The 27,874-nt window shown below is 37.4% G+C and overlaps 1 protein-coding gene across 25 annotated transcripts in view; it reads left to right on the forward strand.

Annotated features, from left to right (window-relative positions):
- The window catches only part of PIAS2 (protein inhibitor of activated STAT 2), a 105,907-nt gene that overhangs the window by 8,277 nt on the left and 69,756 nt on the right, over positions 1 to 27,874 (forward strand). For 7 of the 25 annotated variants that reach the window (XR_003724446.2, XR_013408489.1, XM_028837784.2 and 4 more), the window contains exon 2: positions 18,598 to 19,072. Coding sequence is in view for 22 of the 25 variants with exons in the window: in XM_028837784.2 (XP_028693617.1) it covers positions 18,598 to 19,072 (475 nt within the window). In the remaining 3 variants the exon portion in view is untranslated. Of the gene's footprint in view, positions 1 to 3,331; positions 3,421 to 6,015; positions 6,125 to 17,947; positions 18,021 to 18,597; positions 19,073 to 27,874 lie in introns of all 25 variants that reach the window. The other 18 variants (XR_013408490.1, XM_077975517.1, XM_077975520.1 and 15 more) reach the window with 5 other exon arrangements.

Below are 27,874 nucleotides of genomic sequence, written 5' to 3' on the forward strand. Positions count from 1 at the left end.
GCTGGGCATGGTAGCTCACGCCTGTAATCCTAGCACTTTGGGAGGCCATGGTGGGTGGATGGCTTGAGACCTGGAGTTTGAGACCAGCCTGGGTAAAATGGTGAAACCCCATTTCTAACAAAACAAAACAAAACCAAATTAGCTGGGCATAGTGACCCACACCTGTAGTCCCAGCTACTTGGCAGGCTGAGGTGGGAAGGATCACCTGAAGCTAGGAAGTCAAGGCTTAAGTGAGCTGTGATCATGCCATTGCACACCAGCCTAGGCAACAGAGTGAGACCCTGTCTCAAAAAAAAAAAAGTTTTAACCCGTAAGTATAAAATACCACCTTTTAGTTTTCATTTTCTTTTGCTAATAGTTTGAGCATCTTTTACTATACTGATTAGCCATTCTTCCCTTTTCTCAGATTCCTATTCATGTCTTTTGCCCATGTTTGTACTAGATTTTTTAAAAAGATTATTTCTTACTGATATTTAATAGTTTTATTAAACTATTTTTAATAGTTTTATTATTTTTAATTATATTTAATTATTTATATTTAATTATTTATTATTAATAGTTTTTAATTATTAATTATTGTTAAGAGTTTTATTAAAACTATTAATAGTTTTATTAATAGTTGGATGTATGTGGTGCAAGTTTCTCCTTTCAATTGGGCTCACTTTTAAATAATTTTTATTTTTATTTTTATTTTTTGAGATGGGGTCTCACTCTGTTTCCCTGGCTGGAGAGGAGCGGTGTGATCTCAGCTTACTGCACCTTCCGCCCCCAATGTTCAAGAGAGTCTCCTGTCTCAGACTCCTGGGTAGCTGGGATTACAGGTACCTGCCACCACGCCTGGCTAATTTTTGTAATTTTAATAGAGACGGTGTTTCACCATGTTGGTCAGGCTGGTCTCGAACTCCTGACCTCAGGTGATCCACCCGCCTCAGCCTCCCAAAGTGCTGGAATTACAGACGTGAGCCACTGCACCCAGCTTTATGCATTTTTTGATGAGTAGAAGTTCTTAATTTTTATGTGATTGCATTTATCAGGCTTTTCTTTATGGATAATGCTTTTGAACCTTATTGAAGAAATTTTTCAACAGAGTTCTTGAAGATATTTTCCGTTATTGTAAAAGTGTAAGACATAGTTTTTTGTTTTTTTACCTTTTCTCATTTAAGGTTTTAATACACCTGGAGTTGATTTTGTATACAGTGTGAAGTGGTGACCAAGATGCATGGTTTTTCTTCAAAGAATGATAAATTGTTCCATCACCTTTCATGCAAATTTTTTTCTTCGCTGGTTTGGATGCCATCATTCATCTCTGCTTGGGTTCTGGACTCTGGGCCGTTAGTCTGTTTTTATAGAAATTGTTAAAAAGTTACAGTAACTAAAACAAGATGATTATGCTGCTAGCACAAACAAACTTCTTGCCTGGTGAGGTGGCTCAAGGCTGTAATCCCAGAACTTTGGGAGGCCATGGTGGGAGCATCACTTGAGCTGGGAGTTCAAGACCAGCCTGGGCAACATGATGAGACCCCATCTCTGTGTAAGATAATATTTTTTATAATAAAAAACCAAACTTCTTTTGATATATAGCATACACATAGAAAGTACGCAGATCATGAAATTATAACTGGATGAAATTTCTCAAAATAATCATCAGGCAGGTCAAGAAATAGAACATTACCAGCACTCTAAATATTCCCCTCCCCAGTAGCTAACCTCATTCTTCCAAAAACGACCTACTATCCTAACTTGAACAGATCAGTATTGCCTGTTTTTGAACTTTATATAAATGGAACCTGTATAGTATATATACAGTTGCCCCTTGGTATACCTGGGGGATTGGTTCTAGGACCCACCCTCCCAATACTAAAATCATGTGTACTCAAGTCCTGAAGTTGGCACTGCAGAACTCATGTATAGGAAAAGTGGGCCCTCTGTATATGTGGGTTTCACATCCTGCAAATACTGTGTTTTTGATCTGCATTTGGTTGAAAAAAAAAATGTGTATAGGTGGACCTGCACAGTTCAAACCAGTTGACAGGATACAGTTGACCCTTGAATAACACAGGTTATTGTTATTGGATAATGGTCAAAGGTCAACTGTATTCTGTTTCTGTATATGTATTCTGTTGTTTCTGCCTTTTTTTCCTGTTTTGTTTGCAAGATTCATCCCTAGTGTTGTCTGTAGTTGTAGTAGTTAGTTCATTCCCTTTTGCTAGTGATATGGTAGAGTTCAGTTGCTCCATATCCTTGTCTACCCTTTTGATTTTAGACACTGTGGTGAATGTGTAGTGGTTTTAATTTGCATCTCCCTAATAAGTAATGATGTCAAGCTCCTTTGAATGTGCTCATTGGCCATTTGGATTTCTTTTGTATAGTGGCTTGCCAAGTCTTTTACTCATTTTTATATTGGGACATCTGTCTTTTCCATACTGATTCATAGGAGTTCATTATACATCCTGGAAACCATCTCTTGCTGGTTATGTTTTGTAAATACCTTCTCTTTTTTCCCCTGCCTTACGAGTCTTTTCAGAGTTCTGCTGGACTTTTAACCTCTCCATTGCCCTTTCCCATTGGCAAATATCTCTGGGGAAGGCATCAGGAAACTCAGCTTTGCGGTCTCTCCTTCTTTTCAGAGTCTTGGTGTCTCAGGTCCTTACTGCCTTTGTAGTGCTTCCTGCATTCAAACAGATTTTTGTTTTTTAATATTATATTTGGTTGTTAAGCTCTCACAGGAAGAGTTCGTCTGAAACAGTCTAGTCAGTCATTGAGGGACACAGAAGTAGCATAAGTCCTCCTGGCTTGTGGTTGTTCAAGGAACTTCTTGATTGTTTGCTTCTCCACATAATTTTAGAATCTCATTTTCATGTTATACACCTCCCTCCCATACACATACGTCTTGTTGGTATTTTGATGGGAAATATATTGAATCTGTACATTAGTTTGGAGAGAATTACATTTTGCTGCTAAGTTTTCTTAACTGGGATCATTGTAATCTCCATTTCTTTAAGGTTTTTTACAACGTCTTTCAGTAAAGTTTTGTTATTTTCAGTTAAAGTACTGCAAATATTTTGTTAGATTTATTTCTGACAACATTATTTTTATAGCAAATCATAAATACTAACTTTTTATAATTATACTTTGCTGTGTATAGAAGTACAGTTTGGCTTCGTATAACAACCTTGCTATACTCCTAATTGTGATAAATTATCTTTAGATTTCTTTTGGATTTTTCTATGCAGACAGTCCTATCTGTGAATAATGACCTCTTTGTTTCCTCCTTTCCAATTCTTATGCTTTTTTTTTTTCTTTCTTTTTCTTGTCTTAATGTGCTGGCTAGGATCTCCAGTACAATGTTGAATAGAAGCTGTGATGGGGGTATCCTGATCTTGTTCCTGATTTTAAAGGGAATGCTTTCAAAGTTTCACAGTTAAGTATAATGCTTGCTGTAGGTGTATTATAGATAATCTTTTCAGGTTAAGGATGTTCCCTTTCTTAGTTTGCTAATTTAAAAAAATCATGAATGAATTTTATCAGGAGCTTTTTCTGCATCTTTTGAGAAAATTATGTATTTCTCTTTTGTAATCTGTTAACATGCTGAGTTATATTAATTTTTTCCCAATATTTAAACAAACTTTGTGTTGCAGATATAAATTCAACCCTGATCTATCTGTTCCTTTTTTTCATTGGACTCAGTTTGGAGATATTTAATTTAGGATTTTTGTCTCTCATAATGAGTACAACTAGCCTATAATTAAAAAATATACCTTTCCTCTTCTGGAAGAGTTTATGTAACATTAGAAAGGTCTGTTTCTTAAATATTTAGTAGAACTTGCTCATAAAATTATTACTATTTTTTTTCTTTGAGGAATGCTTCAATTGCTTTGGTTGTAGGACTGTTCATATTTTCAAGTTTCAGACCTGTTTTAGTAGTTTATACTTTTATAGCAAGTTGTTCATTTCGTCCACATCCTTGAATTGTAGCATTTAGATGTTAATCTCTTATTTTCAGGTACTTGTAGTTAATATCCCCTTATCTTTTTTTCAAATGCCTTCTTTTTTTCTTGATAATTTTTGGCTAAAAGTTTGCCAGTTTTTAAAGATTTTTCAGAGAATCAAGTTTTTGATATTGTTTATGCTCTTTAGTGTATCCTTCCCCTGTTTCATTAATTTTTGCTCTTCTTTTCTTTTCTTGTATTTCCTTTGGAGTTCTGTTCTTTTATTCTAATTTCTTAAGTTGGATGCCTGTCATTAATTTTCAGCATTTTAACCTAGTTATTTAAGATCATAAAATGTCTGCGTATTGCCTCCTTGTTATGTGTTTTGATGTGTAATATTTCCGTTATTTTTACTTGTGTTTTTCTGTTTTCCACTGTGAATTCTTTAACTTACGAACTATTTAAAAATTTAATTTCCAAACATGTGAGAGTTCCTCTAGTTGATTTGGCTATTGATTTGTAATTGCATTTTGGTTAGGCAGCATGTTTGTGTGTGATGCCAGTTGGTGTGTATAATGCCAATTCTTTGAAATATGTTTAGACTATTAAAAATGTGATCCATTTTAATAATTTTTATTTGTACATGAAGAGAATATTGCTTGGTTTTTGGTACAGTTTTATATATGTCCAGTATGTAGGCTTGTTAATTATGTTGTTCAAATCTCATATCTTTATTTTTTATTAAGAGCAGAGTTAATTTTTTACTAGAATTTTGTTTTATTTTTCATTTTTCTTTGTAGTTCTATTGATTTTTAAACCATATTTTTAACATTATTACTAGCACATGAAAGAACCGTAATCCTGTAATCTTAGCACCTTGGGAGGTTGAGGTGGGAGCATCACTTGAGCCCGAGAGTTTGAGACCAGCCTGAGTACCATAGTGAGACCCCCATCTCTTTTTTTTTTGAGACGGACAGAGTCTTGCTCTGTCACCCAGGCTGGAGTGCAATGGCACAATCTCGACTCACGGCAACCTCCGCCTTCCGGGTTCAAGCGATTCTCCTGTCTCAGCCTCCTGAGTAGCTGGGACTACAGGTGCCCGCCACCATGCCCGGCTAATTTTTGTATTTTTAGTATAGATGGGGTTTCATCATGTTGGTCAGGCTGGTCTTGAACTCCTGATCTCAGGTGATCTGCCCACCTCAGCCTCCCTAAGTGCTGGGATTACAGGTGTGAGCCACTGCGTCCGGCCTTCTAGATTATTTTTGTTTTTGTCAGTTTTGCCTAATTTAAAAAATTTTGCCTCACTCTTACATTTTTGTGTCCTTTTATTTCAGTTTTATCTCTTTCGAATATAATGCCATTGAATTTTAAGAAAATTAAAAATCTAGTCTGATAGTCTTACTCCTTGTAGTTTTTAAATTAAACTTTTAATGAAGATGATTGCCAATTCACTTGCATTTCTAGGAAATAATACAGAGACATTCCGTGTACTCTTTCTCTAGTTTTTTTCAGAGTTAACATCTTAAAGACCTTAGTACAGTATCACAACCAGGATATTGACATTAACACAATCAAGATATAGACCATTTTTTCACCACAAGGATTCCTCCCTCCAAAGTATTGTCATTTTATAGTCACACTTGTTCCTGTCTCATCCAGTTCCCTCACTCTCTGGGGCCCACTCATCTTTTTCATTTCTGTGATTTTTATCTTTTCAAAAATATTACATAAATAGAATCACACAGTATGTAACCTTTTGAGTCTGGCTTTTTCATTCAACATAATTCTGGAAGTTCATCCAAGTTGTTGTGTATAAACAGCTCATCCCTTTTTGTTGCTGAATAGCTTTCCACGATATGATTTCACTATAGTTTGTTTAACCATTCACCTGTTGAGGGACATCTGGGTTGTTTACAGTTTTTTGATAATTATGAATAAAACTGCTATAAAGATTTGTGCATAGGTTTTTTTGGTAAACTTATGCACACATCTTTCTCGGAGATAAATGCCCAGGAGTGCAGTTGCTGGGTTGTGTGGTCATTGTATGTATAGTTTTTAAAGAACTTGCTAAACTGTTTTCCAGAGTGGCTGTACCATTTTACATCCCTACCAGCAATGTATGGAGTGATCCAGTTTCTCTGCATCCTCGCCAGCATTTGGTGTTATCAGTGTTTTTCATTTTAGCCATTCTGGTAGGTATCTAGTGATATCTCAGTGAGGTTTTTATTTGCATTTCCCCAATGGCTAATGATGCTAAACGTATTTTTGTGTGCTTATTTGCCATCTGTAATATCACCATCCATGACATGTCTCTTTGTGTCTTTTGTCCTTTTTCTAATTGAATTATTTTTCTTTTCCTGTTGCGTTTTGAGAGTTCTAAGTATATCCTGGATAGTAGTCCTTTGTCAGATATGTGTTTGCAAATGTTAATATTTTCTTTGCATCTGTTGATTGTCTTTTTATCCTTTTAAAGGAGTCTTTTGAGTAGCACAAGTTTTAGTTTGCGTGAAGTCTGATGTGTCATATTTCCTTTTATGGATCTTGCTTTTAGTTTCAAATCTAAGAACTCTGCCTAGTCTTAGATCCTGAAGATTTTCCTGCTTATTAAAAAAAAGTTTTGTAGTTTTATTTTTACATTAGACTCTGTGATCCATTTGGAGTTACTTTTGTATAAGGTATGAGACTTAAGTGGAAGTTCATTTTTCTGTCTATGGGTGTCCAGTTGATCCAGCACCATATATTGGAAGACTGTCTTTCTTCCACTGAGTTAATTTTACACTTTTATCAACAATTATTTGGATGTATATGTATATGTCTATTTCTAGGTTCTGTATTCTGTTCACTTCATCTGTGTGTCTACCTGCCCACTAATAACCACGCAGTCTGTCAGTCCTAGCTAAGTTGTAACATGGAATAGATTGATTCCTCTCCCTCTGTCCTTTTTAAAAATTGTTTTGGCTCTTCTATTATTATTTCTTTTGCCTTTTCATACACATTTTAGAATAAGCTCATCTATATCTACAAAAATCTTGCTGGAATTTGGATACTAATTATATTAAACTTATATATCGGTTTGGGGAAAGTTGATGTCTTTACTATGTTGAGTTTTCCAAATCTGTGAAGAATTTATTTATTTAGATTTTCTTTTCTCTCTCTTTTTTTTTGTTTTGAGACAGAGTTTCACTTTTGTTGCCCAAGCTGGAGTGCAATGGCACGATCTTGGCTCACTGCAACCTCTGCCTCCCAGGTTCAAGCGATTCTCCTACCTCAGCCTCCCGAGTAGCTGGGATTACAGGCATGTGCCACCATGCACGGCTAATTTTTTTGTGTGTCTTTGGTAGAGGTGGGGTTTCTCCATGTTGGTCAGACAGGTCTGGAACTCCCGGCCTCAGTGATCCGCCCACCTCAGCCTCCCAAAGTGCTGCTGGGATTACAGGCGTGAGCCATCGTGCCCGGCTTTTAGATTTTCTTAGATTTTTTAAAAATTCAGTGTTTTGTAGTTTTCAGCATATAAGTCCTGTACATGTTTGTTACATTTTTACATATGTATTTTAATTTTCTTTGGAGTGTTATAAATGGTGATGTTTTTAACTTGTTTTCACATGTTGATTTTTAGTGTATAAAAATGGGATTGGTTTTTGTGTGTTAATGTTATATCCTGGGACCTTGCTGAACTCACAAGTTCTAGGAGTTGTTTTGTAAATTTGTTGAGATTTTCTATGTAAACAATCATTCCACCTACAAATATAGTTTTATTTTTTATTTCAACTCTTATTCCTTTTATTTCCATTTCTTGTCTTATTCTGCTAGCTAGAACTTTTAGTACTATGTTGAATGAGTGGTGATAGTAGGCATCTTTGCCTCAGTTCCAATTATTAGAGGGAAAGCAATCTTTCACCCCTGAGTATAATATTGGCTTAATTTTTTTTTTTTTGGTAGACCTGTTTATCAAATTGAGGAAGCTCTCCTCTGTTCTTGTTTTTGCGGGTTTTTAAATCATGAGCAGGTGTTGAATTTGTGAAATGCTTTTTTCACATTGATTGATTTGATAATATGATTTTTTTTTATAACTGTTAGTATGATGTATTCTATAGATCTCAAAACAAATACACAGATAAGACACAGCGAAAATGCTGAGCAGCAGTGGCATATAATGAACCAGCCTTGCATACTGGAATAAACTCCACTTGGTCATGGTGCATAATGACCATGGTATTTAATTCTTTTTATATGTTGCTGAATTTTATTGGCTCATATTTTGTTAAGGATTTTAACATCTATATTCATGATGAATATTGATCTGTAGTTTTAATTTTTTTTTTTTTTTTGAGACAGTTTCACTCTTGTTGCCCAGGCTGGAGTGCGATGGCATGATCTCGGCTCACCACAACCTCTGCCTCCCAGGTTCAAGCGATTCTCCTGCCTCAGCCTCCCGAGTAGCTGGGAGTACAAGCATGTGCCACGGCTAATTTTGTATTTTTCTTAGGGATGGGGTTCTCCATGTTGGTCAGGCTGACCTCAAACTCCTGACCGCAGGTGATCCTCCCACCTCAGCCTCCCAAAGTGCTGGAATTACAGGCATGAGCCACTGCACCCAGCCTGTAGTTTAATTTTTTGTGTGTCTTTGTTTTGGTATCATGGTAATATTAGTTTCATAAAATGAATTTGGGAATGTTCTCTCATCTTCTGTTTTCTGGAAGAAATTATATTGAATTGCTGTTAGTTTTTCTTTATTTTTATTTTTTTTATATTATTTAAGACAGAGTTTTGTTCTTATCACCCAGGCTGGAGTACAATGGTGTGACCTCGGCTCACCGCAGCCTCCGCCTTTAAGATTCAAGCAGTTCTTCTGCCTCAGCCTCCTGAGCAGCTGGGATTGGCCTGCCACCAGGCCCAGCTAATTTTTGTATTTTTAGTAGAGATGGAGTTTCACCATCTTGGCTAGGCTGGTCTCGAACTTCTGACCTCACGATTCACCCGCCTTGGCCTCCCAAAGTGCTGGGATTACAGGTGTGAGCCACTGTGCCCAGCCTCTATTATGTATTTTTTTTAGATGAGGTCTTACTCTGTCACCCAGGCTGGGAACACTGGTATGATTATAGCTCACCGCAGCCTCAAACTCCTGGACCCAGGGTATCCTCCTGTCTCAGCCTCCTAAATAATCAAGACTACAGGTGAGCACCACCAAGCCATGGTAATTAAAAACATTTTTTTGTTTGTTTGTTTTGGCAGAAGCTGGGTCTCACTTTGTTGCCCAGGCTGGTCTTGAACTCCTGGCCCAAGTGATCCTCCTACCGCAGCCTCCCAAATAGCTGAGATTACCAGGTTGGAGCTACTGTGCCTTGCCTATATTATCTTTTTTTTTTTTTAAAGATGGAGTCTCGCTCTGTCACCCAGGCTGGAGTGCAGTGGCGCGATCTCGGCTTACTGCAATCTCCACCTCCTGGGTTCAAGCGATTCTTGTGTCTCAGCCTTCAAGTAGCTGGGATTACAGGCTCCCACCACCACACCCAACTAATTTTTGTATTTTTTGTAGAGACTGTGTTTTACCGTGTTGGCCAGGCTGGTCACAAACTCCTGACCTCAAGTGATCCGCCTGTCTCAGCCTTCCAAAGTGCTGGGATTTCAGGCGTGAGCCACCATGCCCCCCCAATTTTTGTATTTTTTAGTAGAAGTGGTGTTGGACCATGTTGACCAGACTGATCTCAAACTTCTGACTTCAAGTGATCTGTCCACTTGGCCTCCCAAAGTGCACCCTTGCACCCTACTGCCAATTTATATGCCTTAATTGCTCAGCGTTTTCATTCCGTCTTATTTATTTTTATATTTTTCCTGATGCTCTCAGGATGAGATCTGTTTTCTTAACCTCACAAATTTGATACTGTTATTTCATATAGTAAAGGTTTGTTTAGTTGACTACCTCCCTCCCCACATTTGTTTTGTGTGAAAAACGAACATCATTCTGTGGTCTTAATACTCATTCTGGGCACCAGCATGGTGGCTTATGCACTTTAGGAGGCCAAGGCAGAAGCATCACTTGAGCCCAGGAGTTTGAGACCAGTGTGCAAAACATAATGAAATCTCATCTTTACTAAAAATAAAAAAATTAACAGGCATGGTGGTGTGTGCTTGTAGTCCCAGTCACGCTGGAGGCTGAGGCAGGAAGATCACTTGAGCTCAGGAGGTTGAGGCTGCAGTGAGCAGTGTTTGCACCACTGCACTCTGGGCAGCTGAGCCAAGACCCTGTCTCAAATAACGACAGATGCTCATTCCTCGAGATTACTCTGGTTCAGCAGTGGTGCACTTTTTGCAGTTCACTTTCATTGAATGTGTCAGGCCTGCTTTTGTCTTCAGGACTTCTGCATTTGCTATGGAATGCCTTGGAATGCTTTTCTTCGGATATCCATAGAGTGCTTTCCTCTTGCTTCAGTTACTTATTCAATTACTATTTCAGTGAGACCTTCCCCCTTTAAAATGGCAAATCCTCTATTTCTTCACTTTTTGTTTCCCTTACTCCTTTGTTTTTGTTCATTTTATTCATCATGACCTGCCATATTATATGTTTTATTTAATTCTTTATTAAGGTTTTGGTCTGTTAAACTCTCCAACTCATTAACCAGTCATTGGAGTTTTTTTAATATTTTTAACTTGGAAACAATTGGTACCTTTTCAGTGTTGAGTATTTTTAGTAACATGTGTGATGCAGTCTCTTTAATTTATTCAAAGCTTTTTTTTTCTTTTTTTTTGAGATGGAGTCTCACTCTGTCACCCAGGCTGGAGAGCAGTGGTGCAATCTCGGCTAACTGCAACCTCCGCCTCCCAGATACAAGCGATTCTCCTGCCTCAGCCTCCCAAGTAGCTGGGATTACAGGCACCCTCCCACCATGCCTGGCTAATATTTGTATTTTTAGTAGAGACGGGGTTTCACTGTGTTGTCCAGGCTGGTCTTGAACTTCTGACCTCAGGTGATCCACCTGCCTCAGCCTCCCAAAGAGGTTACAGGCGTGAGCCAACACACCCGGCCTCAAAGCTTCTTTTATTCTGTAGTTTAATGTACCTCTTGCAAAATTAAAAAATTTATTCTTTTACATTTTATGTTTTTGTGTTACTTAGGTTTTTTAAATAGTCTTTTTCAGTCACTTGAAAATGTATTTGATATACGGAAAATTCAATGTTTTGCCTTGATATTATTGGGTTAAATTTTTCAGTGGATTCTATTTCTAATATAGAGAATCTTGTCATTTGTGAATAGTAAATGTTACTTTTAAAAAATTTATATTGCCTTGCTGGGCATAGTGGCTCACGCCTGTAATCCCAGCACTTTGGGAAGCTGAGGTGGGTGAATCACTTGAGGCCAGGAGTTTAAGACCAACTTGGCAAACCCTGTCTCTACTAAAAATACAAAATTTAGTCGGGTGTGGTGGTCTGTGCCTGTAATCCCAACTATTTGGGAGGCTGAGGCACAAGAATCCCAGAGGCAGAGGTTGCAGTGAGCCAAGATGGTGCCACTGCAACTCCAGCCTGGGTGACAGAGTGAGATTCTCTCTCAAAAAAAAAAAAAAAAATTACATTGCCTTGGTATATTAGCTCACACCTATAATTCCAGCACTTTGGGAGGTCAAGGTGGAAGGATCACTTGGACCCAGAAGTTTAAGACCAGCCTGCACAACATAGGGAGACTCCTGGGCTGGCCTCCCAGCTACTGTGGAGGCTGAGGTGGGAGAATCACTTGAGCCTGGGAGGTTGAGGCTGCAGAGAGCCAAGGTTGTGTCGCTAAACTCCAGCTTGGGCAATAAAGTGAGATCCTGTCTCAAAAAAACCCCCTCAAATTATATTGCCTTGTATTATCTAGAATTTTTGGAATACTGTCAAATGACAGAACATAGTATACATTTTAGAAGTCTTAGCTTTGTGATTTAGTGTTTCATTTTTAGCATATTAGCTATTGCTTTCTGACAGATACCAGTTATTGTGATAACAGAATTTCCTTCTATTCTTGTTTATTGAGAGAGTTCATCAGGAATGAATAGAATTTTATCAAATGCTCTTCTAGCATTTAGCCCATTAATCATATGGCTTCTCTACTCAAACCAAAAATCTTTTTGCATTGTATCTATCAGTTTTCAGAATAATGATGAATTTTTCCCTTAACATCCTTTAAAGGAGATCAGTGATTTTTAAAGTATTATTATGAATAAAATGAAACATTACTATATTTAATCGGTTTGAATCCAGTGCAGTTGTTACTCTTTTTGGTGCTCAAATTTTCTCATCTTAGGCTACTAGGAGCCCATTCTGGATGCTTTCTTTGCCCTTCTGACAAGTCCCCTGTGGTCTTTGATAGCTTCTCTGTTTTCTGGTGCGATAAAATGTTCTAGGCTCATCTTGTGCATTTTCTTCCCCAGACCTGCAATCACCCAATTCCCCAAGGAGTCTGGGTTCCTTTTATGGAAAATAGTATTTATACCATAATCACTTTTTTACCTTACCTTTAAACAGACTTAACAGTTTCTGTTTAATGAAATCCAGAGTACTTTTAGATTTATAGAAAACTTAGGAAGATAGTAGAGTCCCCACGTGCCCCACACCCAGTTTCCCCTGTTCAAGCAAACTTTTAAGTTATCGGAACATTCTTAAATTTACAATGATAAAAATTCTTCGTGTCCCCAGTACAAAGCTTCAGAAGTTATCAACTCCAATCTTTTGTCATATATGTCCCCACCTACTTTCCCCAAATTATTTGAAAGGAAACTCCATATATTGTATAATTTTATACATAAATATTCAATCTTGTGACTGTAAGGATAGAAATCATCTTAACCAAGTAATTTACTTAATTTATATTAAACCATTCTTATATTGGTAGATTAAACTGTATTGGGTACATTGAGGACTTTTGTGCCTACACTCACAGGAAATATTGATGTGTTAATATTGGTTTATAAATTGTGTTACACAAAGACTTCTTCTGGTCCATGTTGAGAAATGAGAAAGAATGGATGGTATACTAGGCCCACCGTTTAATAGGTTTTTGCCTAAAAGTTTGGTTGGATAGGGTGGTCTTCTGCTGAAGTTTGAAAACCAGTAATTTGCATGTTTTTTGAATTTTGTGTTTTGTGTTCAGCATTTTTCTATATTTGTCTTCTAACATGTATGTATTTGACTCCCTGGCTTTTATTCTCTTGAACAGTTTAAGGAACAGAATTCTGTCCTTTCCTTGAAAGCTTTGTGGAATTTATTCATGAAGCTGTCTTGTTTGGGTAGATGCGTTTGGATGTGGAGGGAGGGCAAGACAATATACCTCTTCTTGAATCAGATGGAGTAATTTATATTTTTCTAGGAAACCACTTTTGTCTGTATTTAAGTTGTTAGAATATATACTTGCATGTGCTCTTTTCTTGGTTTAAAGAAATTTGCTTAGTTTTTTGGTCTTTTTTTTTTTTTTTTTTTTTTCATTTATAAGACCATACATTTGTTTACTTTCCCTTTTGTGCGTCTGACTTCACTGCATTTTGTTTTGTAATTAATTTTTGTTTTTGTTTTTGTTTTTACCCTGTAACTGTTCCCCAGCCTTTTTGGTTTATTTTATTGTTACTTTTTTGCTTCCTTAATTGACTATTTTAAATCTTTGTTGTATAATAATAGGAACATTTAGGGAGATGTTTTCCCTGAATTTGGAATGTAGCATTTTCTTTATTTCTTTTAATAGTTGATTTTCAATTTGATTTCTTTACCCTAGGTGTTACTGTAATCATTGTCTTGTAAGGGAGAAATCCATTAGTCTCTCAAATAAAAGTGGATTTAATTATAGGCATTACATGATTTCACCAGGAATACAGGACCAGGAACTGGGGCCTGCAGTGACCTTTGAAAAGAGTAAGTAGTTAGGAACTGAGGTATCTTTCTGGCTTGCCACATAGTTCCTCTTACGTATGGCATTAGCTTGGTCACTCTTTTTTGAGGGATTATGTTAATCTGGTAGTTTTTCTTTATTCTTACTTATAAATGAAGATGTAGATGATGATTATTTTTTGAGATGGAGTCTTGCTCTGTCACCCAGTCTGCAGTACAGTAGTGTGATCTCCGCTCACTGCAACCTCCACCTCGCAGGTTCAAGCATTTTTCCTGCCTCAGCCTCTCTAGTAGCTGGGACTACAGGTGCGAGCCACCACGCCCGGCTAATTTTTGTGTTTTTAGTAGAGACGGGGTTTTGCCATGTTGGCCAGGCTGTTCTTGAACTCCTGACCTCAGATGATCCACCCCATTCGGCCTCCCAAAGTGCTGGGATTACAGGTGTGAGCCACTGTGTCCGGCCTGAGGTAGATTATTTTAATATTGTAACTGGAGTAGGCAGTATTAATAATACAGTTTGTCAGTTGCCCTCAGCGGCTTCTCGTCTCCTCCTGTATTATATACATCATAGCAGATGGGGAATCTGCATAGCTTATATTGACCTTTACCGTGATTTCTAACCTTATTAGCACTTCCCCAAATTCTAGGCTGTTTTTGCAGTTTCTATCTCATGTTTTAGAATTGAAGAGCAATCTCAGGGAAATATTTTTATTCACTGGTGATTACATGTAACTATCATGTATACCTGTTTGATGAGGTTCTTTTTTTTTTTTTTTTTTCGAGATGGACTTTCCCTCTTGCTGCCTAGGCTGGAGTGCAATGGCATGGTCTCGACTCACTGCAACCTCCACCTCCCGGTTTCAAGCGATTCTCCTGCCTCATGTTCTTGGGTAGCTGGGATTACAGGCACCTGCCACCACGCCTGGCTAATTTTTTTGTATTTTTAGTAGAGATGGGGTTTCACCATGTTGGTCAGGCTGGTCTCAAACTTCTGACCTCAAGTGATCCACCCACTTTGGCCTCCCAAAGTGCTGGGATTACAGGTATGAGCCACCGTGCCCAGCTTAATGAGTATTTTCTACCTAATGAGGTAGCACCTTCAGCTTGTGTAGTGTTTCAATTATATAATATCCCAGTTTTAAAATTTTTAAAAATTTTGTGTTTATTTTCATTTGATAAAGGAACAAGGTTGATATAAAACTCTGGTCTTAATTTATGTTAGTTTTTGTTTGGAATTTAGATTATGTATCTTTTTACACAATTCATTATGCCAACACATTTCTCTGTAGGGAAATTCCTGTGTAGAACACATAGCAGTTTTAACTGAAGTGGGCTGACTCGGGAGCCTTTGAGAGGCAGCACAGTGGAGTGGAAAAACCACTTGGAAAAAATTAGACTAAAGATACTGACATCAGAGGTTGATGGAGAAAAACAACTGAAATCCGTTCTTGGTAGTGTCAGCAGGCTAACCTTAACCCCCATGAGGGCTCTGGCAACCCTCTCTACTCACCACACCCACTCACTGGAGGAAGGGCCTGAAACTTGGTGGAAGACTAAGTTAAGAAAAAATAGGTATTACTTCTAGAGGAAGTGGGATCCGGTAAGGTTTGCCAAACAACATATTCATAGAATTTTACTTGGTAAGCTGCTTTGAGATTATTTTATCAGTAAGTGCTAAATAAAGGAGAGGGATTTTTGTTTTTTGTTTTTTGTTTTTTGAGATGGGGTCTCATTCTGTCGTTCAGGATGGAGTGCAGTGGCTCCATCTTGGCTCACTGCAACCTCCACCTCCCTGGTCCGAGAAATTCTCCTGCCTCAGCCTCCCGAGTAGCAGGGACTACAGGCATATACCACCACGCCTGGCTAATTTTTGTATTTTTAGTAGAGACGGGGTTTCACCATATTGGCCAGATTGGTCTTGAACTCCTGACCTCAAATGATCCACCCACCTTGCCTCCCAGAGTGCTGAGATTATAGGTGTGAGTCACCATGCCTGGCCAAGGAGAGAGATTTTTTTTGGATGCTGGTTATTTTAAAATAGAAATTGATGACCAGAGGGAAGAAATGACTTTCCCAGGGTCCAAAGTCTTGGTATTTGGGCTTGAACAACAACTGCTGATTGCTGGCTTGAAGTTTTTCACAGGGTCCTGTTGACTTCATTACCTTTGGCTGTGTCTCCAGCAGTACTTTATCTTTGCAGCATTTTGTAATGCAAAGACTGTCCCTCTGCTGTTCAGAATTCTGTGATTCCATATTCATAGTCTAAGCCCTTATGTCTTACTTTTTGTCTGTTTACAACAGTCGATAGAGCCAGTTGCATTAACATCCTTTGTCAAATAATGTTATCACTGGAAATATGAGATATGAGACCTCCTAGAAATTCCTTGTGAGAGTCAAGCTTAGGTAGGGTGACTGTGCTTTGTCATTTCTGTAAAACATTCTTAAAATGAAGAGTATCTGACAGTAAGTATAAGGAGTGAAGCAAAGTAATGAATTCTGAATTAGAAAAAATCATAGTTATATTGTATCTGTGTGATTGCCTTTTTTAGTGTTAGTGTTCCACAGTCAGTTGAAGTATTTACTAAGATTGAGGGAAAGATGCATCGTATTACTCGCTTGGGTAAACCCTTCCCAAGAAGCTGTTGTCTTCCATTTAATGCATGAGATGTTGAGTAAGCTGTGACTGTTTTGTTATGAGATAGGCCAAAAGTTTTCTTGTTTTCCTTCTTTGTTGTCTGCACTAGAGAGGTAAGATGAATAAAATCTTCATCTTGCATGTGGAGGAAATAAAGCAAATTGAAATACAGTGACCATGGCATTGTGGTATGTGTTGCTATTTAGAGTATGATTTAGAGCTGCATTGTCCAGTGTTTGGTAGCTAGTGGCCACATGTGGCTCTTAAGCACTCGAAGTGTGGTTAATCCAAATTGAGATGTATTGTCAGTGTAAAATATACACCAGATATTGAAGACTTAGTATGAAAAAATATCCCACTGACACTTTAAAAAATGATTATTTTTAAATTACAAAAATTGATTGCATGTTGAGATGAAAAGATAGTTTTGATACATTGGGTTAACTATGTTAATGTAAATTATCATTATTATTTTTGAGACAGTCTTAATGTTGCACAGGCTGGAGTATGGTGGCGTGATCACAGTTCACTGTAGCCTTGAATTCCTGGGTTCAAGTGATCCTCTCACCTCAGTCTCCTGAGTGGCTCGGACCACAGGCACACTGACCACCACGACTGGCTAATTTTTAAATTTTTGTAGAGACAGTATGTTACCATGTTGTCCAGTGTGGTCTCGAACTCCTGGGCTCAAGTGATTCTCTTGTGTTGTCCTCCAAAGGCACTGGGATTATAGGTGTGAGCCACTGTTCTGGGCTCAGTTTTTTTAATGTGACTACTAGAAGGTTTAATGTGTGTCTTCTATTAATTTGTGTTGGACAGCACTGAATTAGAGTATAAAATGGCCTGCCAGGATTACAATTTAATATCCTCTCACTTGTACAATATGAAATATGGAGACATATATAGTACACAAAGTACAGTTATGACAGTGTATATGGATGACTTTGGTATATTTAAATCTGTTTGCATTTTAGTAAACTAGCAAGTGTTTATACCAACAAGTATTTAAAAACCATATAGAGTTTTAAACAATTGCTTCTGGGCCATCCCTGAGACTTAAAAGTACAGAGAAACTGCCCCACATTTCCACTATACTGATGAGACAAGCAGGTTGAAAAGGAATCCTAAGTGACTGTGGAGTGTGTAGCATGGGCTGGGTTGGAGGAGTGATGAGGGTGGGATGGGACACCAAACCACAGGTAGGTCTCCTGGGTGCATTTCTGACAGGGCTTTGGTCAGCTCCAGGTGTTCTTCCTCTTTCTTGCTAGATGGTGCATGTGTGGTATCTGACCCAAGTGTGATTTGCCTCTGAGTTCAGAATTGACTGGAAATCACTAAGTAGGTGGATTCCTGAGGCTGCAAGGGGTTAAAAATATTCATTAAGTTTTGCTGAAAAAATAGAAGGTGTGATGTGAAGCTGAAACTGCTTATAACCTTTGTTTTACACCCAAGCACAAGCCAGTAGAGTAGCGTGGAGGAAATGTTGCCCTTTAAGATTGATGACTGCTCATTTCCTTGCTCTTCAAAGGTCTTTTTGTCATTTGGATACCCAGCTGGGAATTTCAATCGTTTTAGAAGTTTGACTGACTGCTAAATAAGATGTATGTGATTTTTAGCTTTAATATTTTTTAAAATATCTTTATGATGTTGTTTGTTCCTTAATATTTGAGTTGGGGTAAAAAATTCATTGCATTTTGGATCAGAGTTCTGACTTGATTTTTATAGATTTACTACTCAGCATCAAAAGTTATACATCTAACATTGTGATTTTTCATTGGTGATAATTCTGTAACAAACATTAGACATTACATTGCATATTGAGAGGGGTTGGTTTTGAAAATGAGTATATTCATTGGTGATAGATTTTATAATCATAAAGCAAATATCTGTTTACATTAGAGCATAATCAGATAATGAAGTGGTTAGTAGAAAACAATAGACTATAGATTACAAAATTAAGATCTCATACAACAAAATATAATTAACACCATAACTTGAATGTAATTTTTATGGGATTATCTTATGAATGGTAATGATTCTAAGTGGTATGTGAAATGCTGTTACTAGCACATGCCAGTTGATAGAATGCTGGAAAAATCACATTTTACATTATATTTTAGATAGGATTTTTGTATGCTTGAGGGTGACTTGGCTTATGTTTTTTTTCTTTCCTTTTAGAATATGGTTTCTAGTTTTAGGGTTTCTGAACTACAAGTATTACTAGGCTTTGCTGGACGGAATAAAAGTGGACGCAAGCATGACCTCCTGATGAGGGCGCTGCATTTATTGAAGAGCGGCTGCAGCCCTGCGGTTCAGATTAAAATCCGAGAATTGTATAGACGCCGATATCCACGAACTCTTGAAGGACTTTCTGATTTATCCACAATCAAATCATCGGTTTTCAGTTTGGATGGTAGCTCATCACCTGTAGAACCTGACTTGGCCGTGGCTGGAATCCACTCTTTGCCTTCCACTTCAGTTACACCTCACTCACCATCCTCTCCTGTTGGTTCTGTGCTGCTTCAAGATACTAAGCCCACATTTGAGATGCAGCAGCCATCTCCCCCAATTCCTCCTGTCCATCCTGATGTGCAGTTAAAAAATCTGCCCTTTTATGATGTCCTTGATGTTCTCATCAAGCCCACAAGTTTAGGTAAGTGTTAGAGAATTCAGTTTCTTCTGAACAAGAGAGTAAATGAAATGAGAGACCTTCAACTATTGATTAATGATGTACTGTTAATATAATAAAATTGAGACATCAATGCCCAATGTTTGAATATACAGATAAAAATTCTGCAACCATGACTGAAATCTAACAAAAAATTTATTTCATATCATTTGAGCTTTCTTCTTTTCCAATTCTTTTATTGTGGTAAAATACACATAATATAAAATCTATCATCTTCATCATTTTAAAGTGTACAGTTGAGTGGTGTTAAATATGTTGGTAATGTTGTGCAGCCATCACTGCCATCCATCTCCAGAACTCTTTTCATCTTCTGAAACTGAAACTCTGTACCCATTAAACAATAGCTTTCCTTTCCTCTCCTCCCACTAGCCCCTGGCAGTTACTATTCTGCTTCCACTGTCTGTGATTTTGACTATTCCAGGTACCTCATATCATTGGAATCATACAGTATTTCTCTTGTGACTGGCTTATTTCACTAAACTTAATGTCCTCAAGGTTCTAACATGCTGTAGTTTATGTTAGAATTTTCTGCCCTTTAAAGGCTAAATAATACGATGGTATACATTTTTAAAGAAAAATAGTAATCTTTTACTCACTTCATCCCTCAGTCTCACTTTCAAGAGGCAACAACCTTAATTATTTTAGCCGTTTCTTCTGGTTTTACTTCTGTATTTCTGTGTTATAGGATACCACATTTTGCTTATCCATTGATGGACACTTGGGTTGCTTCCACGTCTTAGCTATTGTGAATAATTCTGTGGACATGAGTATACAAGTATCTCTTTGAGACCCTGCTTTTCAATTCTTCTGGCTGTATACCCACAAGTGGAATTGCTGGATCACATGGTCATTCTGTTTTTAGTATTTTGAGGTATCACTGTACTGTTTTCCATGGCAGCTGCACCATTTTACATTCCCTTCAACAGTGCACAAGGGTTCCAATTTCTCCACATCCTTAACAACACTTTTATTTTCCTTTTTTTTTTTTTTTTTAAAAAAAATAGTGGCCATTCTAATGAGTGTCAGGTGGTATCTTATTGTAGCTATGATTTGCATTTCTGTAAAGATGGTGATGTTGTACATTTTCATGTGCTTTTTGGCCATTTATGTATCTTTCAAGAAATGTATAGCCAAGTCTCTGGCCCATTTTTGAATTGGTTTGTTTTATTGTTGTTGAGTTTTAGGAGTTCTTTATATATTATGGATATAATCCCTTATCAGATATATGAATTTGCAAATATTTTCTCCCATTCTGTGGCTTGCTGTTTTTACTCTGTTGATAGTGTCTTTTGATGTACAACTTAAAATTTTTTCATGAAATTCCAATTTGTTTATTTTTTATTGTTGTTTCCAATGCCTTTGGTGTCATATCCAAGAAATCATTGCTAAACTTCATGCTGTGAAGGTTTTGCGCTGTGTTTTCCTCTAAGAGTTTTATAGTTTTAGGTCTTACATTTAAGCCTGATCTCTTTTGAGTTAATTTTTGTATATGGTATTAGGTGAGTGTCCAGCTTTGTTCTTTTGTTTGTGGATATCCAGTTTTTCCCCACCATTTGTTGAAAAGCCTGTCCTTTCCCTCACTTGTCAAAAAGTATTTGTGTATGTGAAGTTTTATTTCAAGGTTAGCTGTTCCAAGGTCCCCACCCTCAGGCCATGGACTGGCACCAGTCCACAGCCTGTTAGAAACCAGGTTGCACAGCAGGAGGTGAGCAGCAGGAGGTGAACAGCAGGAGAATGAGCATTACAGCCTGGGCTCCACCTCCTGTCAGATCAGCAGCGGCATTAGATTCTCATAGGTTCAGGAACCCTATTGTGAACTGTTTGTGTAAGGGATCTAAATTGCATGCTCCTTATGAGAATCTAATGCCTTATGATCTGAGGTGAAACAGTTTCATCCAGAAACCATTTCCCTGGTCTGTGGGAAAACTGTCTGCCATGAAACTGGTCCTGGTGCCAAAAAGGTTTTGGACTGTTGATTTATTCCACTGGTCTAGATGTCTGCCTTTATGCCAGTACCACAATTTTGATTACAGTAGCTATGTAATGTGTCTTGGAATCAGGAAGAGTGAGTTCTCCAGCTTTAATTATTTTGTAAGATTGTTTTGGGTGTTTGGGACCCTGGAGATTCTACATGAATTTTAGAATGAGTTTTTCTATTTCTGAGGAACTGCAGTGAATCTGTAAATTGGTTTGGGTGATATTGATATCTTAGCAATATTAAGTCTTTCTTTTCCCACACAGACTGATGGGGAAAAAAAAGTTAAGTCTTCCAGTACATGAAAATGAGCTGTGTTTCTATTTATTTATGTGTTCTTTAATATCTTTCAGCAATGTTTTGTAGTTTTTATTGTACAGGTTTTCATTTTCTTGGTTAATTTTGAAATATTTTTCTTTTTGATGCTATTGTAAAAACTGCATAATTTCCTTTTCATCGTATTTATTATTAGTTTATAAAAATGCAATTGATTTTTGCATGTTGACTTTGTATTTTGCTACTTTACTGAATTCATTTATTCTAACATGTTTTTTGTGTGGAATCTTTAAGGTTTACTGTGTTTAACAGCCTACCATCTGTGAACAGGAATAATTTCACTTCTTTCTTTTCTGTTTGTATGCCTTTTATTTCCTTTTCTTTCTTAGTTGCTCTGGCTGGAACTTACCTCAAGCATTCTTATGATGTAGAACTCAGGTGGCTTCTCTGTGAATGGGAATAGACACATGTCTTATTTATTGATACTGATTTTGTGTTTTGATACTTTTCATATTTTTATAAGGGGATTTATTTTCCATTTAATGTAGCTTTTAAACTGATTTTCTAAGAAATAAACCTTTTATATTTAATTTTATTTCTAAAGTGGCACAGGGAGTTTGACATGTGTTTTTTTAGCTTTTATTTAATGCCCATCAATTGCTTACAATGTGACTAATAAATTTTTGCTTTGCTGTGTTATAATTCTTACTGCCTAATGAAATTATTTACAGATATATTTGGATTTCTTTATGAAATAAATGGGGAAGTAATATTTCATAGTCGATCTGGAAGATTACTTTCTTTTCTTTCTTGGGAAAACCCTTTTTATTTTCAGTCATGTGAAAACTCTTAAACGTATCAGTGTGCTTTTTCCCTTTCTTACAGGATTGTACTGCAGTCTGTCTTGGTTAAGTCAGAAGGTCGTGAGGGGTAGAGCTAGTAAATGGGTTAGTATGGCCTGACTAGGGGCAGGCAAGGTGGCTATTTTTTTTTTTTTTTTTTTTTTCAGTTTTTTGCTTTTTGCTTTATTTGTGTTTTAGCAAAACTGGTGATCCAAGCAAGTGGAGTATTGCATTTTATCTCTTTAGTACATTCACTTTGAAATAAGGATTGAGTGTTTGTTCACATTTTATTATTTGTACAAAGTCCTGTGAGTAGAATTATTGGATCAAGTAATAAGAACATTTTAGACTCTTGAAAACATATTGCCAAATTATTTTAGTGCCAGTTTAAATTCCACAAGCAAAGTGAGATAATGCCTGTCGTATCTCATTACTTTTTGCCTTTATTGGGTGCTATTAAAAACAGATCTTTGTGATTTTTAGATGAAAACTTGTATCTTGCTTAAATTTTTATTTATTTTTTATTTTTAATTATTTATTTATTTATTTTTTTTTTTGGAGACAAAGTCTTGTTCTGTCGCCCAGGCTGAAGGGCATTGGCGCCGTCTCAGCTCACTGCAGCCTCCACTTCCCAGGTTCAAGCACTTCTCCCGATCAGCCTCCTGAGTAGCTGAGGCTGCAGGCATGTGCCACCACACCCAGTTAATTTTGTATTTTTAGTAGAGATGGGGTTTCACCATGTTGGCCAGACTGGTCTCGAACTCTTGACCTCAGGTGATCCACCCGCCTTGGCCTCCCAAGGTGCTGGGATTACAGGCATGAGCCACCATACCTGGCCAACAAGAGCAAGTATTTTAAATGCTTATTATCCAGTTGTTTGTCTTTTATGATTTTACTTTCATCTTTAGCCTTGTTTTTAAAGAGTTGATTTATCTAGTTAAAATATTTCCGTAATTTGTTTTGTAATTCCTCCTTTATCATGGTATTTGGACAGTATCATGCACAATATTGTGGCTCATTTATATGTTCTGCCCCAGCAGTTATTGTAAATTTATTACTTAAAAAAATTTTTTTTCCTTATTTATGTTGAAGGACTAGCAAATTTATTACTTTCTATTATTCTGAGAAAGATTCAGACTAGTGATATGCTTAAGTAGCCCTACTTCATGAGGCCCCTCAGGAATATGGCTAAGCACAGGACAGAGAGGATAAGAGGGTCTGTAGGGTAGTGGTTACAGTGGAATGTGTTTTAGAGACATGGACAGAAGACTGGGGACTAAGTGAAGATGCTTGCAGTAGGCTTTTGCTCCGTGGTACTCCAAGAGGGAGACACGGGAGAGGCCTTGTCCTTTTCTCTTTCCTTGCCTTCCTACTTTGTTCACAAATAGAAATAGAAATTTTCTTACTTTGCTCTGTTCATCACAGAGTTTCTCTTTTATTAACCTCAGTAAAATTAAATAGTATGCTCATTATAAATTTACTAAAATAAAACTTTCCATATTTGGTGTTCAAAACTGTCTCATTTGGCTTAGATAAAATAATGCCAGAGATATTTTGTTTTGAAGAGTAACTAAACTCCCTGCATTTTGCTTATAGCTTCAGCTAGAATGCCAGAAATACACGTAGCCTCATGGCTTATACACTTTCTACCCTTTTAATAAAAACTAATAATGTTTTTCAGGAATCCTACCTATCACTGTGTTTTTGTTTTTGTTTTTGTTTTTTTTGAGATGGCGTCTCTCTCTGCCACCCAGGCTGGAGTGCAGTGGCACGATCTTGGCTCACTGCAAGCTCCGCCTTGCAGGTTCACGCCATTCTCCTGCCTCAGCCTCCCAAGTAACTGGGACTACAGGCGCCCGCCACCATGCCTGGCTAATTTTTTGTATTTTTAGTAGAGACGGGGTTTCACCATATTAGCCGGGATTGTCTCCATCTCCTGACCTCATAATGCACCCGCCTCGGCCTCCCAAACTGCTGGGATTATTACAGGCGTGAGTCACCGCGCCCGTCCCCTATCACTGTCTTTATAAACGTTGCCTTATCTTGTCTTCCCAAAAGAGAAAAAAAGTGATTTTCATAAGGTGTAATCTTTAAGATGTCAGATTGGTGAAACAATTGGATATAATAAATTATCTCATAGACTTTAGGTAGAAAGTTAAAATGTCAGTAAAATACCATATAGTTTGCCAAATAAAAGTGGAAAAAATTTAATCATTTCTCATGATGACCTTTAATTGAATATTTTTAGAGCCACAGCATCTAGGGCAATGGAATTGCTTTCAGAAGTTGGTTAATTTTTGAATGATTAGGTTTTATGATGAAACTACTTAGAACAATAAAAGTTTAGTGAATATCACATATTTAGAATAATGCTATGGAGAAACTTGTTTACTTTTGGGAACTGAGAATTAAAAATCGTCAGAAGTCAAAAGAGATACAGTCATGTCTATGTATCAGACCACATATTCCTGATGTTCTAAGGCAAGGCTGTGTATTTTAATTTATACACAGTTGATTAAATGATTTTTAAGCAATCAACATATTGTTGAGTAGAAATTAGTTAACAAGGGAGAGACTGGAAGAGCTATGGTAGGAAAAACAGACATGAGGTCAAAAATGTCATTCCAGAACTTCTTGGGATTTTGAAACCAGTAGCCCTATGTCAAAAAACCGTAATGACTATGTGCCTTTTTTTTTTTTTTTTTTTGGAGATGGAGTCTTGCACTGTCACCTGGGCTGGAGTGCAGTGGCTTGATCTTGGCTCGCTGCAACCTCTGCCTCCCAAATTCAAGCAATTCTCCTTACCTCATCCTCTCAAGTAGCTGGGATTACAGGCACCCGCCACCACGCCCAGCTATTTTTTTTGTATTTTTAGTGGAGACAGGGTTTCACTATGTTGCCCAGACTCATCTCGAACTCTTGACCTCATGATCTGCCTGCCTCAGCCTCCCAGACTGCTGGGATTACTGGCATGAGCCACTGCCCGTGGCCCATAATGAGTATATTCTATTTAAGATACATTAGTGTATAATTTTGCAGCTTGGGATTATTTCTATTCAAAAGGATTGATATAAAAAAATTTTTATCACTTGAAGTGAAAAATTGTGGTTTCTTGAAAACATGAGTGTATACAATAATACTAAACAAAGTACTCTGTAGCTAAGGTTCTGCTGTTAACAAAATGGATAATCCCCTAATCTAAAAACAAACTAGCAAAAATCTCCATTTTCTTTCCTTAATTAACTATCCTGATGTGCTCTCATGGGCAGTCTTGTTTTCCTCTTCAATTTTTTAAGGTTTTTTGTTTTTGTTTTGTTTTGTTTTGTTTTGTTTTTTGAGACAGAGAGTTGCTCTTGTTGCCCAGGCTGGAGTGCAATGGCACAGTCTCGGCTCACCGCAACCTCTGCCTCCCGGGTTCAAGCGATTCTCCTGCCTCAGCCTCCCGAGTAGCTGGGATTATAGGCATGTGCCACCACGCCTAGCTAATTTTTGTATTTTTAGTGGAGACAGGGTTTCACCATGTTGGCCAGGCTGGTTTCTTCTCTTTCATTTTAAAACCTTTTCCAACTACACAGAGTCTGGTTGAGGGAGTGGGGACACTGTTCTGTTTGTAGTATCTGTGAATAGTATTCCCTAGAGTTTTGCACCATGACAATCTTTCTTAACAGTATTTCCTGAAAATTTATTACAGCAGATTTATTGTAGTAGTTCTATTATCTTATAGATGTACCATAACTTACCCAGTACTTTTTTGATGTACATCTTCAATGGCTTTCACTGTTTAAATTATTCATTCAGAAGTGTTTTTGTGTATAGCATGTATCAGGCACTGTTCTTGCAGTTTTACAGTCATTGCAGCTATGAACAACTTTTGCATATATTTCTGAATACTTATATATATAAAGGATAAATGCCCGGATGTGAAGTTGTTGGGTCAAAATATGAATATTTAATATTTTGATATTCACCTTTAGAGAGAAATTTGACAGTAGCTTCCACAGCATTGCACCAATTTGTACTCCATTTGGTTGTGTGGAGGTACTGTTTTCCCTGTACCCTCATCAGCATTGAATTGTTGGTCTTTTAATTTTTGCTAATCTGAAAGGTGAAAAATTAATGAGGATCAATCTGTTTTTATCCTTAAATTCCTGAACATTAGGACACACTTGTTAAACTTCTGGATATGATTAAACAGGATTCAAATGATATGCACATTAATGTTAAAGCCATTAAAATAGAATATTCTAATTTACTTTATATATTATTTGTATTAACTCAGTTAACACGTATATAATAAGGACTTAATTTGGATATGGCTAGGTAGTCTTCCCCCTCTCCACTGAGACAGAGTCTCGTTCTGTCGCCCAGGCTGGAGTGCAGTGGTGGGATCTTGGCTCACTGCAACCTCCGCCTTCTCGGTTCAAGAGATTATCCTGCCTCAGCCTCCCGAGTAGCTGGGATTACAGGCATGTGCCACCAAGCCCAGCTAATTTTTGTCTTCTTAGTAGAGACAGGGTTTCACCATGTTGGCCAGGCTAGTCTCGAACTCTTGACCTCATGATCCACCCGCCTTGAACTCCCAAAGTGCTGGGATTACAGGCGTGAGCCACCGTGCCCAGCAGTTATGTAGTCTTAATTGTGGAGAAGCCAGAAGTGTGAGATAGGCTTTAAGGTGTTTGTTACCCAGTTAGGGAGGTAATGTTCACATTCAAAATAAGTAGCAAGTAGATATGTGTTTGCATGATAAAGCACTATCAGTTGTACATCTAAAGGTCAGTTACTGCATTGGCCTAATGAATGGAGAATTCAGTCAAGGCTGCTTGTAGTGAGACTTGAGGGAGCTTTGAAGGATGAATGCACCTACTTTGGATTGGCAGAGTTTATAGGAGAAGAAATGCCAAGAAAGGGGAGAACTGTGAGTGGTCACAGAAATAGAAAATAAAATGGTTTATTTTAGAAATAAATAGAATAAAATACAATTGCATCTATATAGCAATATTCAATTGTTTACAAATACAGTGTTCACTGAACACTGCTTTAAATTATAATCCCATTACATCAAAATTTTTCTAATTTAATCAGATTTAATTATTTAATCAGAATAAAATAGAAAATAAAGTGGTACACACCCACAGGTAAAGTAAGCCCTTTGAACCGAGGAAGCCCTGGAGGAGGCTTGAGGAAATGTAGCTTTGCTAGGAAAGAGCCTGGGGTCGCTCAGAGATTGGAGGCTGGTAAGTGTTTTTGGGCAGAGGAAGGGGGTTGAAAGTGATAAGGTGGACTGACTCCACTCTGGTGGGAGTCTGGCAGGAGTTGGGGCTGCTGTTTCATTTGTAGAAGGTTATAATAGGCTTTCAGTAGCGTGGTGGTAGTGAAAATGGAGAGGAAGCATCAGTGGTGATTATTAATAAAATGATAATTTCTGTATAGATAAATCACCTACAAATAACTAAGGTTTGCTGTGTTCTATTTAAATCTGGTTAAATTCGAAAAACTTTGGTGTATATAATGGGATTATAATTTAAAGCAGTGTTCAGTGAAAACTGTGTTTGTAAACAGTTGAATATTGCTATATAGATGCAGTTGTAAAGTGTTTCTTGAAAGCATTGTGTGTGCCTGTTAGTTCCAACATGTTAAGAAACATGTTATCAAAAATGAGCTAGTTTGCTAATA

Source organism: Macaca mulatta, chromosome 18 (assembly GCF_049350105.2).
Source record: "Macaca mulatta isolate MMU2019108-1 chromosome 18, T2T-MMU8v2.0, whole genome shotgun sequence".
Taxonomy (NCBI): domain Eukaryota; kingdom Metazoa; phylum Chordata; class Mammalia; order Primates; family Cercopithecidae; genus Macaca; species Macaca mulatta.